Here is a 14777-nt window from a genome sequence, read left to right as displayed (position 1 = left end):
TTTGGAGGAAAGTATGGTGCTGACAAACCAAGGATAATAACACCTTGTCCAATTTGTTCATTTATTACACACAATACACTTTTCATGGAGATAGTAGAACAATATACATCATAACTTATTACAAAATCTAGTTCTCTGATTGGCCAGTTGCAGTCATGTGGGGAGTGAGTTTCGATTTAACGCCGCTTTGAACAGTATTCCAGTTATATCACGGTCTGTAAATAACATACAAGTTGTCTTGCTGGCCTGCATGGACATCCAAATGTTTCACATAAAACCACTTACACACATAAAAATTGATTGACTTTGCATTTTTGAGAAGTCATTTCCCAAAAAAATATATTTCAATGAAAATAAATCCTTGACACTTAAAACGACAATTTTTTTGTTGCCTGTGTCAAAAGCAAGTGCAGAGGAATAGTCAAGTCTTTAATCTCCCACAGAGAAGTAAATTACAAGCAAAATACAAGCATATGCTACAACAATGTTACATGTCAATTATGTTTGAACTTTCCCTTAAGGAGCCTACTAACATAGTGAAGCATGAATTGATGTATGAATAATAAACCGCTCAGCTGCTCATGCAAACTATCAAGTGTATGTATGGACTGATGGACTGTTTGTCCTCTGGGTGTTTCCAACCGTTATACTATAGAGTACATAATAAGGAATAAGGGTTATCATGACTTACATCAGTTATACCACATGGGATAAGAAGAAGTGAGGGAACTGTATTGCTCTCCCCACTAACAGTACACATGTGAATCGTTTGTTGGCCTCGGTTACAGCTCGTGTAACTTGAGGGTGACATGTATATGACAAATAGGGGGGGGGGGGGGGGGGGGGGGATCCAGCACTTGACTATTTGTTGGTTTGTGAGTAAAACCTGAGGCAAAATTATATATTTCCAGTACTTACAGAACAAAATACTTTTCTCAATACAATGCCTGGACCCCAATCCCTATTGAGTAAGTGAGTATGGTTTTAAGCCACTTTTAGCAATATTCCAGCAATAATAAGGTGGGGGACAACACAAATGGGCTTCACACATTGTACCCATATCGGGAATAGAACCCGGGTCTTCGGCGTGACGAGCGAACGCTTTAACCACTAGGCTACCTGACTGTCCCCCTATCCCTAACACAGAATACAAAATGGTAATTCGTAATCGTAATAGAAGATATTGTGCTACCTCTTTTTAAGCTTATACTACAAAGTTTGAATAGACTTACCAGTATGGTGAAATCCACAAGCATGGTGCTTTCAGATCAAGGATTAAGATTCAAACCAAATAATGACATATCCTGGAACTGCTAAGGGAGGTAATCAACATCACTGTATCATGAACATTTTTGTAATAACAAAGGAATTGGTTCTTTTTTATCTGTTTGCTTCCAGACATGTCTGATAACATATCGACATATGACTTCTATATGTGTTCTCTACATAACAAGTGACAATTATATTTTTCTGTGCAGTGTACATGTTTTCTAATCTAATAACACCTGGAAAAACATTCCCAACAAGCAATGCCTGCACAGCTTCTAATAAATATGCAAATGTTGCCCCACATCCCTCTGAAACCTTTACATTAGCAGCCTGAGCAAGGGTAAACAACAGATACCATATTTGACGTATTCCGCACCTCACTCCAGTAAGTGCCCCTGGACCAGCTTCCAGACCAATCTGAAAGTAATCGTTTTAGCCACCGGGTACTAAACGAGAAAATTAACATAACAGTCCATATTTTCTTGTGCATATTACAGATCTTTTCACAGTTAACACAGCAGTGTAACTGTAACTATTATCAAAAATGTTTTAGTTTTATTGATGTTTAAACTAAGTATGTTCTCCACTGCTGTCCTCTGATAACAAAGCTCCCACCTTGTCAACTTTCTAAGTGGTCGGGGTGCTAATTACGGCTAATATGGTAATCTGTGTTATCCTGAATTTCCTTCAAAATTCTTTGGTCCTTGGTCTTGGGCTGAAGTAACCGCAATAAGTAAAGGTCAGGTTTCATATGTAAAACATAACAATAAACAGAGTTGACTAGTATTGTAGAGTAATAAATATCTAAAAAGATTAGACCAGCTAACTATTAAAGTGTCGACTATAAACAAAAGGTATTAATTTTCACAAGGGAAAATTCTCAGTCTGAGATTTCCATTTGGGATAATTCCATATGGAGGTAATCGCTGTTGAATCAAACCTAGGACTTTGGGTTGAGTGAGAGAGTGAGTGAGTTGGGTTTAACGCCGCTTTTAGCAGTATTCCAGTTATATCGCGGTGTGTCAGCTTAATGTGGGAGGAAAGCCCGAAGTGATGCAGGTCTCAGACGTTTACCACTTCGGTGAAACCCACGAGCACAGGTATGGCGCTGACAAACCTAGAAACATAATCGGGGCGAACCGGGATTCGAACCCACAATCATAGGTTTCTGGCGAGCCCAAGGGACGCAACTCTGCACAGCATATCGCGGCACCTTAAACGACTGGGACACCTGTGCCCCCCTACTTCGGGTTGAGGTGAGAATGATTTTACTACCAGACTACCCCACTGCCATTGTACTTTTTGAAAATAATATCACCAAGGATATCTTCATCAGAGGGCATCATTGACGACTAAGCAGATCCCACAATGTGACAGGCACACTCCATGAACACCCACAATACATTCACTCTTTGACTACTTCAAGCAAATACTAAAACTGGCATACACAAACCAAATATTCTGTAAACCGACCAAAAACATATTACTATAACAAATTGAAACAAATACTTCACATCATGATCTTTCAGCCCTGAGAGAAGTGTTGAACAGTTACAAAACCATATTGGTTCATGCTGAAATACTTAAAACCTGAGATCACATAGAATACAGGTGACAAATGAAGAAGAATATTTTTATATATTTAAGTTATATTTTAATAAAAAAAATAATTCAAATTCTTATCAAAGAAAAGCGACCATTAGTGAGGAATGGAAGCTCACCATCATGTCATTAGGTTGTTTTTTGTTTTTTTATAAAAAAGAATTATTTGTTGTGTTTCGTATTGTTTTTACAAAACAGAAAACAGTGACTTCCATGTTAAAAAAAAGTGTATGGCATGATGACCAACATTTATAGAATCTGTTTAAATTCCAACTCATAAGAGCTGTACATTTGGAGATGAAGTAGTACCGCTTCAGTTCATTCTGTAAAATCTGGAACGATGGAATATACTTTGTGTCTTTACGTGAGAAAATAATGTTTTTGCAAAGAATAAGTATACGATTTAATGGATCATTACTCCTAGGCAAGAGTTGACGCAACAAAACACATATTTCTATAACACTATTATTGTTGGCAAATAACTCAAGTTTCTCTACTGACCTGATGACGCATACAGGAACAATGACAGCTTAAAGGATTCAGGTTGACTTGACATGACTTCCAGATTAACAAGACTGACACATTTTCTGACATCAATATGAAAACATAACAAAAAGCAATACACAAAACAAATATGCCCCCAGCTGAGAAAATGGGGTATCTTTAAAGCAGTATATATTCTGTTTTGATAATTCAATGCAAATTGTTGTCATGCTAAACTGAGTTGGGGGATGAGATTGCATGCATCACACTTGTTAGATCTGCCAGCTGACACAGGTGCAGCACACCATTCAGACTAGAATAAGAAACTGTTTAACAAGTAGGCGTACAAAAGCTCCAGTGACAATGAAAGGCGTATAGATAATACATATTTATAGTTCTGAAACACAATTCCACTGCACAGGATAACTGGGCATGTGATATATACAACTAAAAATAGTTCAGGACCACCCAACTCGTTCATATTATTCACAGATTTTTTGGACATCATACATTTTCGGATGGCCATGTTTATTGCGATTACTCATGCTATAACTGGGGTGTAGCATCACTCAGACATTGTACATGCTAAGTTGATGGCACAGTTTTAAGAGAAAGTTGTCTTTTATGAGAGAATGAGAATTTGTCACAGTTGTTCGTGTAATTAAACAGAAAACTATGACTGTTTCAAAGCGTCCGAAAACCCATAACACAGGGGTACTACAGCTTAAATGTCTAACTATAGTACTATGAAATTGAGTGAGTGAGTGAGTGAGTTTGGTTTTACGCCGATTTTAGCAATATTCCAGCAATATCAGGGCAGGGGACGCCAGAAATGGGCTTCACACATTGTACCCATGTCGGGATTCAAACCCGGGTCTTCGGCATGACGAGCGAACACTTTAACCACAAGGCTACCCGACCCACACAGTAATATGAAAGAATCAGACTTTCGGTAACATCTGTTTTGTAGTATATTAATGCTAACAAACAACACAGCATTACATGTTACTCACAGATGGGTGACTTCCTAATGAACATGAGACTTAAGATAAAGAAAGACATGTAATTTGAATAAAGAAAACACGTTTAACAGCTTAAAAGGACCCTGTTGTGTACAATTAGACATAAACATGGTGTTGGTGATGATACTCAATACATTCAAAAGGGACCATGTGTTTATAAGGAAGTTACCTTAGCAAAGTAGACAAGGGATTTCTCTAGAAAAAGACAAAGTATCATTTAACAAAGGGTCATTCAGCTTGTTCCCCCCTGTTGCAGTGGGCATGCATGCTGCATGAGAAAGCCGTTCATGAGGGTGAAATGACATGATACTTTCATACACATAGTTTGTTAAATCATTGCGAACACACCAACCAGCATTCAACACACAAATATCCAAAACACTGTACATTCATACCTTGCTCCCAAAGTCTTAGAACAGGGAGGAGTTTGACAACAGCAAATTACATCTCAGAGCAATTGTGTTGTCAAGAATATTAATATACCGTATTCGACGTAATAAGCGCCCCGCTCTAATAAGCGCCCACAGGGATATTTGCTAATATGTTGGCTAGTGAACATTCCCAATTAGCACCCCTTCCTTCCGATTGATCTATGTACACAAAAGCTATTTATTCGCGTATAATACACACTTGTGTGTTATATGCACCCTTAATTATGGGCAATTATATTCTGGAAAAATATATCTGTCATATATAAACATTTCAGGCTGTCTGCATGATCCATGAAATTTATTTTTCAACTCTGTTTTTTTCACCAAAATATTATTCTAATAAGAGCCCCCTATTTTTAATTTGAGAGTGCCCTGGGCGCTTATTTCATCGAATACAGGAAATATATTCTATAAGAATACTATTGCAGGAGAATTTGAGTTGTTTCTAAATATTTTTCAACATGTCCACTGACCTGTGCAAAATTCTACCTGTCTGGCAGCATTAATAACAGTCTTGTATGTACCATACAGCCATCTTCCCGAACCCAGAGTTCCCTGACTACAAAGTCAAGTTTCCACCCTTGCCGAACTACGCTGCAATTTCGTGGCTCGACCATAGTGCCACCAGTGTTTATTGATAGTCATGTCGACGCATGATAGTCAAAATCTGCACGTTGAAACCCATGATGATTACATACAAGATATCTACTTAGTTACATGATTTGGATTGGACTATGATAGACTTGTTAGTCCTGCCAAAATGTGACTCCATAATTCCAGCCTAGTTTGGCAAGGGTGGCAACTGGACTTTAATAGTCAGTTAACTCCCTTGCCTCGGGAAGATGCAGGTCAACAGGTCTTATGTATGAGGTCAACAGGTCTTAAGTACGAGGTCAACAGGTCTTATGTACGAGGTCAACAGGTCTTATGTACCAGGTCAAAAGATCTTGTGTACCAGGTCATCAGGTCTTATGTACCAGGTCATCAGGTCTTATGTACCAGGTCATCAGGTCTTATGTACCAGGTCAACAGGACATATGTACCAGGTCAGCAGGTTGGGTGCTCCCACACCTCTGTTAATAACAGAGATCTTCCAAACACCATACAGTCATGACACACAAAACAAAAAACAACAACATCTAAACAACCCCTACCAAAACAAGAAACATATGAATGGAAAAGCTGAAATGGATGTATGTTGACAACAAACTTGAGCACCAGATACTCAGAAGGAAGACAGTCGAGACACAGCCAGCACATCATGGCTGTCCCAGGCCTTCAACACCCTTATCACAGACTTCTTGATTTGGCAGAGAGTGTTCCCAGTCCACTGGTCAACAGTCCCTTATAGTTCATCATGGGCATTCTGAGGACAAAGACAGAAGTGTAAGTGAGTGAGTGAGTGAGTAGGATTAATCTGTTTGGAACACTATTCCAGTTATATCATGGCATGTCAGCTTGATGTGGGTGGAAATCCCAAAGTGATGCAGGTCTTTGATGTTTACACTTGGTCATGGCAATGACAAACCTAGAAACCTAGAAACCTAGAAACCTAGAAACACAATCTGGGCAAACCCACGATCATAGGTTTCTGGCTCTTTAAGGGACTCAACTCTGCACAGCACCTGAGACGACTTGGCCACCTGTACACCCCGACCCACCCCCCCAAAAAACAACAAAAAAACAACTAACAAAAAACAAACAAAAAGCCCCCCAAAAAACAAAAAACTCAGAAAATCCACAGTTCGTATAAATAGTCCCTCCATTAAGTCCCTCTGATCAACTTCTGTACAAATCTGCGAGTAATTATCCTTATACATCCCCAGTACAATGCCAGGATTGTATGACCATCCAAATATTCCCGGGACATGCATTGTAAGACACACTCTTTACAGACGTTCTTCATGTGCTGTTTGACACATGTGGGTAGATGTGTTACCTTATATGGCTTGCAGTCACATCGTGTTTCATGGCTTTTCTCTTGTTTCACCAGCTCAAAAGATTTGTCCTTCTTTGGCTTATTTTTCAATAATTTAGAATATTCCTGAAAGCAAACAGTATATTTATATGATTAATTACAAAATGAAAAAAACAACTCTCAAAGTTCATTGAAAAGGAATGTGGTTATCTGGAAAAACTGGAGCAACAGATTAACAGAAAGTGGAGCATGATGTAAACACAATTTTATGTTTTACCGGAATACATGCAACATGAAACTTAGCAAAAGACAGAATAATTGAAATGATATCAAACATATAACACATACATAATTTTATGCTACATATTGGAATGCATATCCATATGGTATGCATTCTAATGACACATGTTTACATATGAGAAATATTGTGTATACCGTATTTTCTTGAGTATAGTGTGCACTTTTTTTTAAAAAAACACAGCTGTGTAGAAGGGGGTGCGCATTATACACGAATTATGAGTTTTTATGTTTTTCCCCTTCCCATGGAAAGACATTAGCGTGAGCACGTAACACCGGAAAATACCATGTCAACAAATCCATACTGAAGTACGCAAATTATTCATGTAATTACACTGTCTGGCTATAAAAAGTGTTCTTTGTATATCTGGACTTATGTTTGTAACTTATTTCATCAATTTTATTCAAAATTCCTTTTAATATTGTTTTAATTAATTTCGGCGAAATCGTGTGTGAAGCGATCGGAAGATCGCACAACTCACCGTTATTAACAGCAACCACGGTCAGATTACCGCTATTGATGCCTTGAAACGAACTTTAATTGACAGAGAATGGATACATATATCATAAATGCCATACTTTGAATCATTAAAAGTCACATTTGTTTTTGTTGGACGATTCTATGTCAACACATAATTCTCGCGATCACGCGATCACGTGCACGGGAGCCTTGACAGTGAATGGTCAGACTGGTTCCATGTAAAAAATTATACCAGGCAATAGTAAAAGCTGCATCTGGCAATAGTAAAAGCTGCATCTAAATTAACAAGATATTGGAATATATTATTCCTGATAAAAAAAAAGTTTCAGATACAATTTTTGACGATCCTTGCATTAAAAATACTGTAAAGTTATATCATTGGGTGTGTCTTGACCGAATCACCGGTAGATTCCAAGAAAACGTGTGTACAGCTGATTGCTGTGTCCGGCTTAGTTTACGAGAAAATACACAAGGTAATCTTAATCCCTGGATATAAAACAATGCCTAGTAGAACAAAAAATACAATTTAAACAGTAAATCAACATGTCTGTTGATTTTTTATCTCAAATTTCGAATTTGTACTGACAAAGTTTCTCATCACCCGTTTTTTAGCCGGACTTCGCTGAAGGGGTACAGTGTAAAAAGATTTCTGCGCATAATATTCAAATTTCTTTTTTTCCAAAATATTGAATCCGCTAGAGGGGGGTGCGCATTATACATGGGTGCGCACTATACTCAAGAAAATACGGTAATATATCCTTGGAGACTGCATTCAAGGTTTATTGGTGATGCTTTAACACAACCGAAAATATGAAACAGCTTGTAATTGTGCTTGAATAATCCCCAGTTAAAATTAATATTTTGCTGGAATGTGGAGTTTTAATGTGTGAATCCTGTGGCTTAGATTAATGTCTGCTCTTTCTGAAAAGTAAATATGCATCCATTGCTTTCCTCAATCAGATCTCAGCCAGTTATGAGTCTACATGACAATTCCTGTCTCTTGCATCATTTCAGTAGATCTGGGGACAGTCCAAGCACAGTAAACTGACATGGTGGAGAAACTCACGCTGAATAGTTTTGTATGGTAGCAGTAGATGTCTGCAGGAGTCAGCTGATGCCTCACAAACTCCTGGGCATTATGGGCTATCTCTTGTACCTGGAACAGATATCACATCCATGAAAACAATCCATCCAACCACACAAACAAAGTCCATCCACCCACACAGACAAGTCCACCAATGCGTATGGACAAGTCCATCCATCTACACATACAAGTCCATACGCACACAGACAAGTCCATCCACACACACAGACAAGTCTATCGGACCCATCTGAACAAGTCCATTCACCCACAAAGACAAGTCCATCAGACCCATCTGAACAAGTCCATCCACCCGAGGACAAGTCCATCCACCAACACAGACAAGTCCATCCACCCACAAAGACATGTCCATCCACCAACAAAGACAAGTCCATCCACCCAGAAAGAAAAAAGGCCATCAACCACACAAAAAGGCCATCCACCCACAGACAAGTCCATCGGACCCATCTGAACAAGTCCATCCACCCAAGGACAAGTCTAATCAACCCATCTGAACCTGCAGACTCTATGTCCTTATCATACTCTCTGACCATGCGTTACGAAACAAACAGTACCTAGCTCTATATCATGCACCCTGACTATGCATTATGAAACATACAGACCTGTGTCCTTATCATGCTCCCTGACCATGCGTTATGAAACATACAGCGCCTATCTCCTTATCATGCTCCCTGACCATGCATTATGAAACATACAGCACCTGTGTCCTTATCATGCTCCCTGACCATGCGTTATGAAACATACAGCGCCTATCTCCTTATCATGCTCCCTGACCATGCGTTATGAAACATACAGCACCTATGTCCTTATTATGCTCCCTGACCATGCGTTATTAAACATACAGCACCTATCTCCTCATCATGCTCCCTGACCATGCATTATGAAATATACAGCACCTATGTCCTTATCATGTTCCCTAACCATGCATTATGTGATATACAGCACCTATGTCCTTATCATGCTCCCTGACCATGCATAATGTAACATACAGCACTGATCTGCTTATCATGCACCCTGACCATGCATTACGAAACAAACAGTACCTAGCTCTATATTATGCACCCTGACTGTGCATTATGAAACATACAGACCTGTGTCCTTATCATGCTCCCTGACCGTGCTTTATGAAACCTACCTCCTTATCATGCTCCCTTGCCCACTTCAACTTCTCCATGAGGTCACTGAGGTCTCTCTTGAATGGCACATAGTGAACATATGGTTCCAGATTCTTGTAGAAGTGTTCATAATAGTGGGAGTTTTGTTTCATCACTGTGGAGTCACCAGCCAGCAGGTACGGCAGGCGGTAGGCAGCCACGGTCCCATCCAAGTTCAGCTGGTACTTATGCTGCAAGCAGGTCAAACATCCTATGACCCTCTCAGTTTTAATTGAGAATTAACTTCAATACCTTTTGTGTTCATGGAAGCATAAAAGCATAAAAACCTGTGTGCATACAGTGAATATATTCATGTAGCATAATTACACAAAAACATATTGTAGTCAATTCTTGTAAGCAAACATGTCAACAATAAGAGTGAGTGAGTATGTTTTTATGCCACTTTTAGCAATATTCCAGCAATATCACGGCGGGGGACACCAGAAAAAGGGCTCCACACATTGTATCCATGTCGGGAATCGAACCCGGGTCTTCAGCGTGACGAGCAAACGCTTTAACCATGTCCAGTAAAGCACAAAGTAATCACTTTGGTGCTGACAAACCTTCTGACACAAACAACCAAGGCAAACCAGGATTTGAACTCATGATCATTGGTTGCTGGCATGCTAGTGGGACACAGTTCTGCACAGCTAATTTCATTGCCTAAAATGACTGGACCACCAATGTACCCATTATTGACCAAGACAGCATATAGGAAGGAATGTCCTAATGCAACCAAATAGCATGTTGCTATTTACAGCTTATCACAATAATTATCACATTATATTATATTTCATCTTTTGGGAAAAAAAGGGGGCAATATCTAAGGTGAGGTGCAAAATTTTAGCATGTAGATACAGTCAAACACCATTGTGTCAAATTAACAGCTGTCTTGAAGCATAATCTTGGTTCCTGCGTATTCCTGCTTAGTCCTCATTTTTGGTTGTGTCGAACCTCGCATAACCATGATAACTCGAAGTACTTATGTTTTTTGTTTATTTTTTGTATATCTTTTTATTAACGCCGCACTCAGCAATATTCCAGCTATATGACGGCGGTCTGTAAATAACCAAGCCTGGACCAGACAATCCAGTGAATGACATCATGAGCATCGATCCACCCAATTGGGATATGATGAAATGCATCAACCAAGTCAGAAAGTCTGACCACCAATCACCATGGTTTGCTGAAGACCCTTAACTTCAACACAACAGTGTTTGACTGTACAAATATACGAAAGAGTGTGAGTGAGTGAGTTGGGTTTAACGTCGCTTTTAACAGTATTCCAGTTATATTGTGGCGTGTCAGCTTAATGTGGGAGGAAAGCCCAAAGTAATGCAGGTCTCAGACGTTTACCACTTCAGTGAAACCCACGAGCACGGGTATGGTGCCTGACAAACCTAGAAACATAATCACGGCGAACGAGGATTCGAACCCACAATCATAGGTTTCTGGCGTGCCCAAGGGACGCAACTCTGCCTTGGACAACCGTGCCCCCACATATATGAAAGAATGGATTCTGGTGAAGTATAATTTCTACGGATGATCACACACCTGGAAGAAGCTGAAGAAGGATACGGGTTTGACAAGCTTCCCATACTTGTTCTCATCCTTGGGGAAGAAGAACATGTTTGTGAGTGAAGCATTGATCTTGTCTGGGTGCTGCCTGGCCATCTGCACCAGCTGCAGTCTCTCCTCCCGGCTGTCCCGCCCCCTCCAGAAGGCCACGTCCGACTTCTCCTCCCACCTGGGCCCAGTGTTGCCTTGTACAGAGAATATATCCAGGGTCACTCTGAAACACACACACACAAACATAACTAATGTTAATATTTGGGATAACACTTTCTTAGTAAAGTACAGATTCTAGTACTTTTTTGGGTTGAGTCCCGTGCGGGATGTGAACCCACACTATATAACATTAGTTACATTTGACCACTTTCTAAATGGCATTGTGTATTCACACACAAACATGGCTAGATTGAAGCTTCTAGACAAGATATATACTGAGGTCAATGACATATATTTCTAGCCAACAATGCTTGGATCCACACCCTTTAACCACACAGCAATGTTTATTTGATTGTTGTTTAACGCAATATTCCAGCTATATGACAGCAATCTGTAAATAAACGCATCTGGACCAGACAATCCCATGATTGCTACCATGCGCATCGTGAGCATAAATCCACGCAATTGGGATCGATGACATGCATCAACCAAGTCACCACCTGATCCCCCTGGTCGCCTCTTACGACAAGCGTAGTCGCATTTTACAGCAAGCATGGGTTGCTGAAGACCTATTCTACCCCGAATCTTCACAGGTCTTGACAATGGGAAAAAAGGTACAAAACAATTTACCTTGACATCATTTCCAAAGTAGCTTCCGTGATGTCGTAAGTTGGGATCACGATATCAAGGGTATCATCAGATCCGCACCAGGAAAATATTGGGATGGGATTTTCGCTCATTTTCCTTTTCTCCAGAGGCCAATCACCGAAGTTCATAATAAATTCCATGTTCGGCAGCTTTACCTGACATATAAACAGAGAGTGTATGCATACAGCTTACTCACAGAGTGAGTGAGTGAGTGAGTGAGTGAGTGAGTGAGTGAGTGAGTGAGTGAGTATGGTTTTCCACCGCTTTTAGCAATATTCCAGCAATATCACGGCGAGGGACACCAGAAATGGGCTTCACACATTGTACCCATGTCGGGAATCGAACCCGGGTCTTCAGCGTGACGAGCGAATGCTTTAACCACTGTGGCTACCCGACCGCCCCATATACAGCTTTGAAACTTACTTTAACAACACTAAACTGTCATGCTCCTGAAACAATGTTTAATGCTTTCTATGAGGGTATCAAAATGTTCTACATACACATTTTTTGCTCAATAAATCAACAATCAAGATGCTTGGCTAAGGACAATTTCTTGAATGGGATGTACAGTAGCATAAGATAGAGGTCATTTATCAAAGACTGACAACCCCTATCCCACCCACCCATGAATATTGGCGACCCTCCTCCTTCTTGCTGTGCCATTTTTTTATGCCACCCCCTTTAATCTCACTGGTCCCCCTCCCTTGTAATAAATCACCAGCCTTATGACCAGCACATGTTGATAGGGATCAACTCTGATGCCTGATATGTCATATATTTGCTTACTAATATATATTTATTTGGTATATCATGGAACATCTATTAAACACTTAGAAATATTTTCAAAAATGTTGCCAACTGTGTGAAAATGCGTTTATTATAACAATTCCATAAAACCTGAAGAAATCAAGACATGACATGTTTCCATTTTATCAAACTAAACTATAATTAATGTAATCAAATCAGCAAAAATTAAACTTTGTAAAATTTGTGAAAATGAGACATCTTTGTTTCCAGGTTTTTTTCATGCATTTGGGACACACCTGTTACCAGGAATGAACTACTTCAGATTTATTTATTTTTTAAATATATTCATTTTGAACACAGGAACTGGCTCCAGCCTGCAGATGCTGACTGACTTACCTTGCGTGTCAAAGACAATAGCAGAGCATCTGAAAACATCTTGAAGCCCACATGTTCTCCGTAGGTCTTCCTGTAAATCTGAAAATGTCATCATCACTTATCAGCGATAGAAACAAACAGTTGCAGTCCTCAGTCCTTATTATGAATACATATAGAAAAACCCTTGAAAAGGGCAAATGTCTACCAGTCCTAATGATCCCTTAACTATTGGGCAGCTTGACAAGGACTGTTGCCAATATCTAACGCTGCTTATGAACAGCGTTTAGTGAGTAAATTTATTGAAATCTATGCTGATATCTGGTCTCATTTCAGTGGAACTGATTTTGTAAAAATCTTGAAGAGCAAATTTGAAATATATTTCTACATGTTAGGAATTAATGGCATAACCATTATAATGTGTCTGTCAGCATGACTTGTTATCATAATCAGTGTATAATATATGGTCTTATTTTGAGTGGAATTCTGCCTACATACAGTGTGTGGAATTAGAGCCTGCCCATAGGCCCGTAGGCCCGTGGCAGGCTGCACTTGTGGCAGGCCCGTAGTCTCAAATTTGTATGGGTCCTAATAGCCTGCAGATAATTTACATGTTGATTTATTTGTTGCAATAAGTTGCAGTAGTTTTGTAAACGAGGGTCAAAAGTGTGTGAGTGAGTTGGGTTTAACACCGCTTTTAACAGTGTTACAGTTATATCAAGGCATGTCAGCTTAATGTGGGAGGAAAGCCTAAAGTGATGCAGGTCTCAGACGTTAACCACTTTGGTGAAACCCACAAGCACAGGTATGGTGCTGACAAACCTAGAAACATAATCGTGGCGAACCGGGATTCAAACACACAATCATAGGTTTCTGGCACGCCCAAGGGACGCAACTCTACACAGTGGCGCCTTAGACGACTGGGCCACCCGTGCAACCAAGGGCTGAAAGAGTTCAGTCAGAGCCTGCAGCTTTTCAAGTCTGTGGGTCCTGATGGCATCCTGGCAAATGGTTATATTTCACACACTGCCTATATACCGGTACCTTATTGTCGATGATCTTATAATGACAGATGCTGTGTCTCCCCGCATCACTGAACCTGTCCACAGCTTCCATGGCAACCTTCTTGAAGTCAATGTCCTTGAAGATGCCCAAGTCCTGTTTGATTTGCCTGTAGCTGCTGGGACAGTCCATGTCCTTGAGCCACTGCTCCAGGTCTGGCTGTGGACAGTCACACTTCTCATGGTACACCATACCTACACAAACAAGCCATGTGATAATCCAGATACTGAACCCTGTTATAAAGAGGTGAAATGGTAACCATACCTGCACAAACAAGCCATGTGATAATCCAGATACTGAACCCTGTTATAAAAAGGTGAAATGGTACACCATACCTGCACAAATAAGCCATGTGATAATCCAGATACTGAACCCTGTTATAAAGAGGTGAAATGGTACAATACATGCACAAACAAGCCATGTGATAATCCAGATACTGAACCCTGTTATAAAGAGGTGAA

At 39.9% G+C, this 14777-nt stretch overlaps 1 protein-coding gene across 1 annotated transcript in view; it reads right to left on the bottom strand.

The window, feature by feature from the left end:
- Positions 1 to 841: 841 nt before the first annotated feature.
- Positions 842 to 14777, bottom strand: part of LOC139478112 (protein O-glucosyltransferase 2-like) — a 31500-nt gene continuing 17564 nt past the window's right edge. The window contains exons 3-10 of the mRNA XM_071260428.1: positions 14299 to 14510; positions 13279 to 13356; positions 12118 to 12290; positions 11314 to 11551; positions 9741 to 9950; positions 8570 to 8659; positions 6747 to 6851; positions 842 to 6173 (exon numbers count right to left, since the gene is read on the bottom strand). Of these exons, the coding sequence (XP_071116529.1) occupies positions 6153 to 6173; positions 6747 to 6851; positions 8570 to 8659; positions 9741 to 9950; positions 11314 to 11551; positions 12118 to 12290; positions 13279 to 13356; positions 14299 to 14510 (1127 nt within the window). The 3' untranslated portion in view covers positions 842 to 6152. The remainder of the gene's footprint in view (positions 6174 to 6746; positions 6852 to 8569; positions 8660 to 9740; positions 9951 to 11313; positions 11552 to 12117; positions 12291 to 13278; positions 13357 to 14298; positions 14511 to 14777) is intronic.

The sequence above is a fragment of the Haliotis cracherodii genome, unplaced genomic scaffold, assembly GCF_022045235.1.
Source record: "Haliotis cracherodii isolate W230 unplaced genomic scaffold, xgHalCrac1.p SCAF_39, whole genome shotgun sequence".
In the NCBI taxonomy this organism is placed as follows: domain Eukaryota; kingdom Metazoa; phylum Mollusca; class Gastropoda; order Lepetellida; family Haliotidae; genus Haliotis; species Haliotis cracherodii.
The sequence above is the reverse complement of the archived record's forward strand: the minus strand, read 5'-3'. Positions and strand labels throughout refer to the sequence as shown.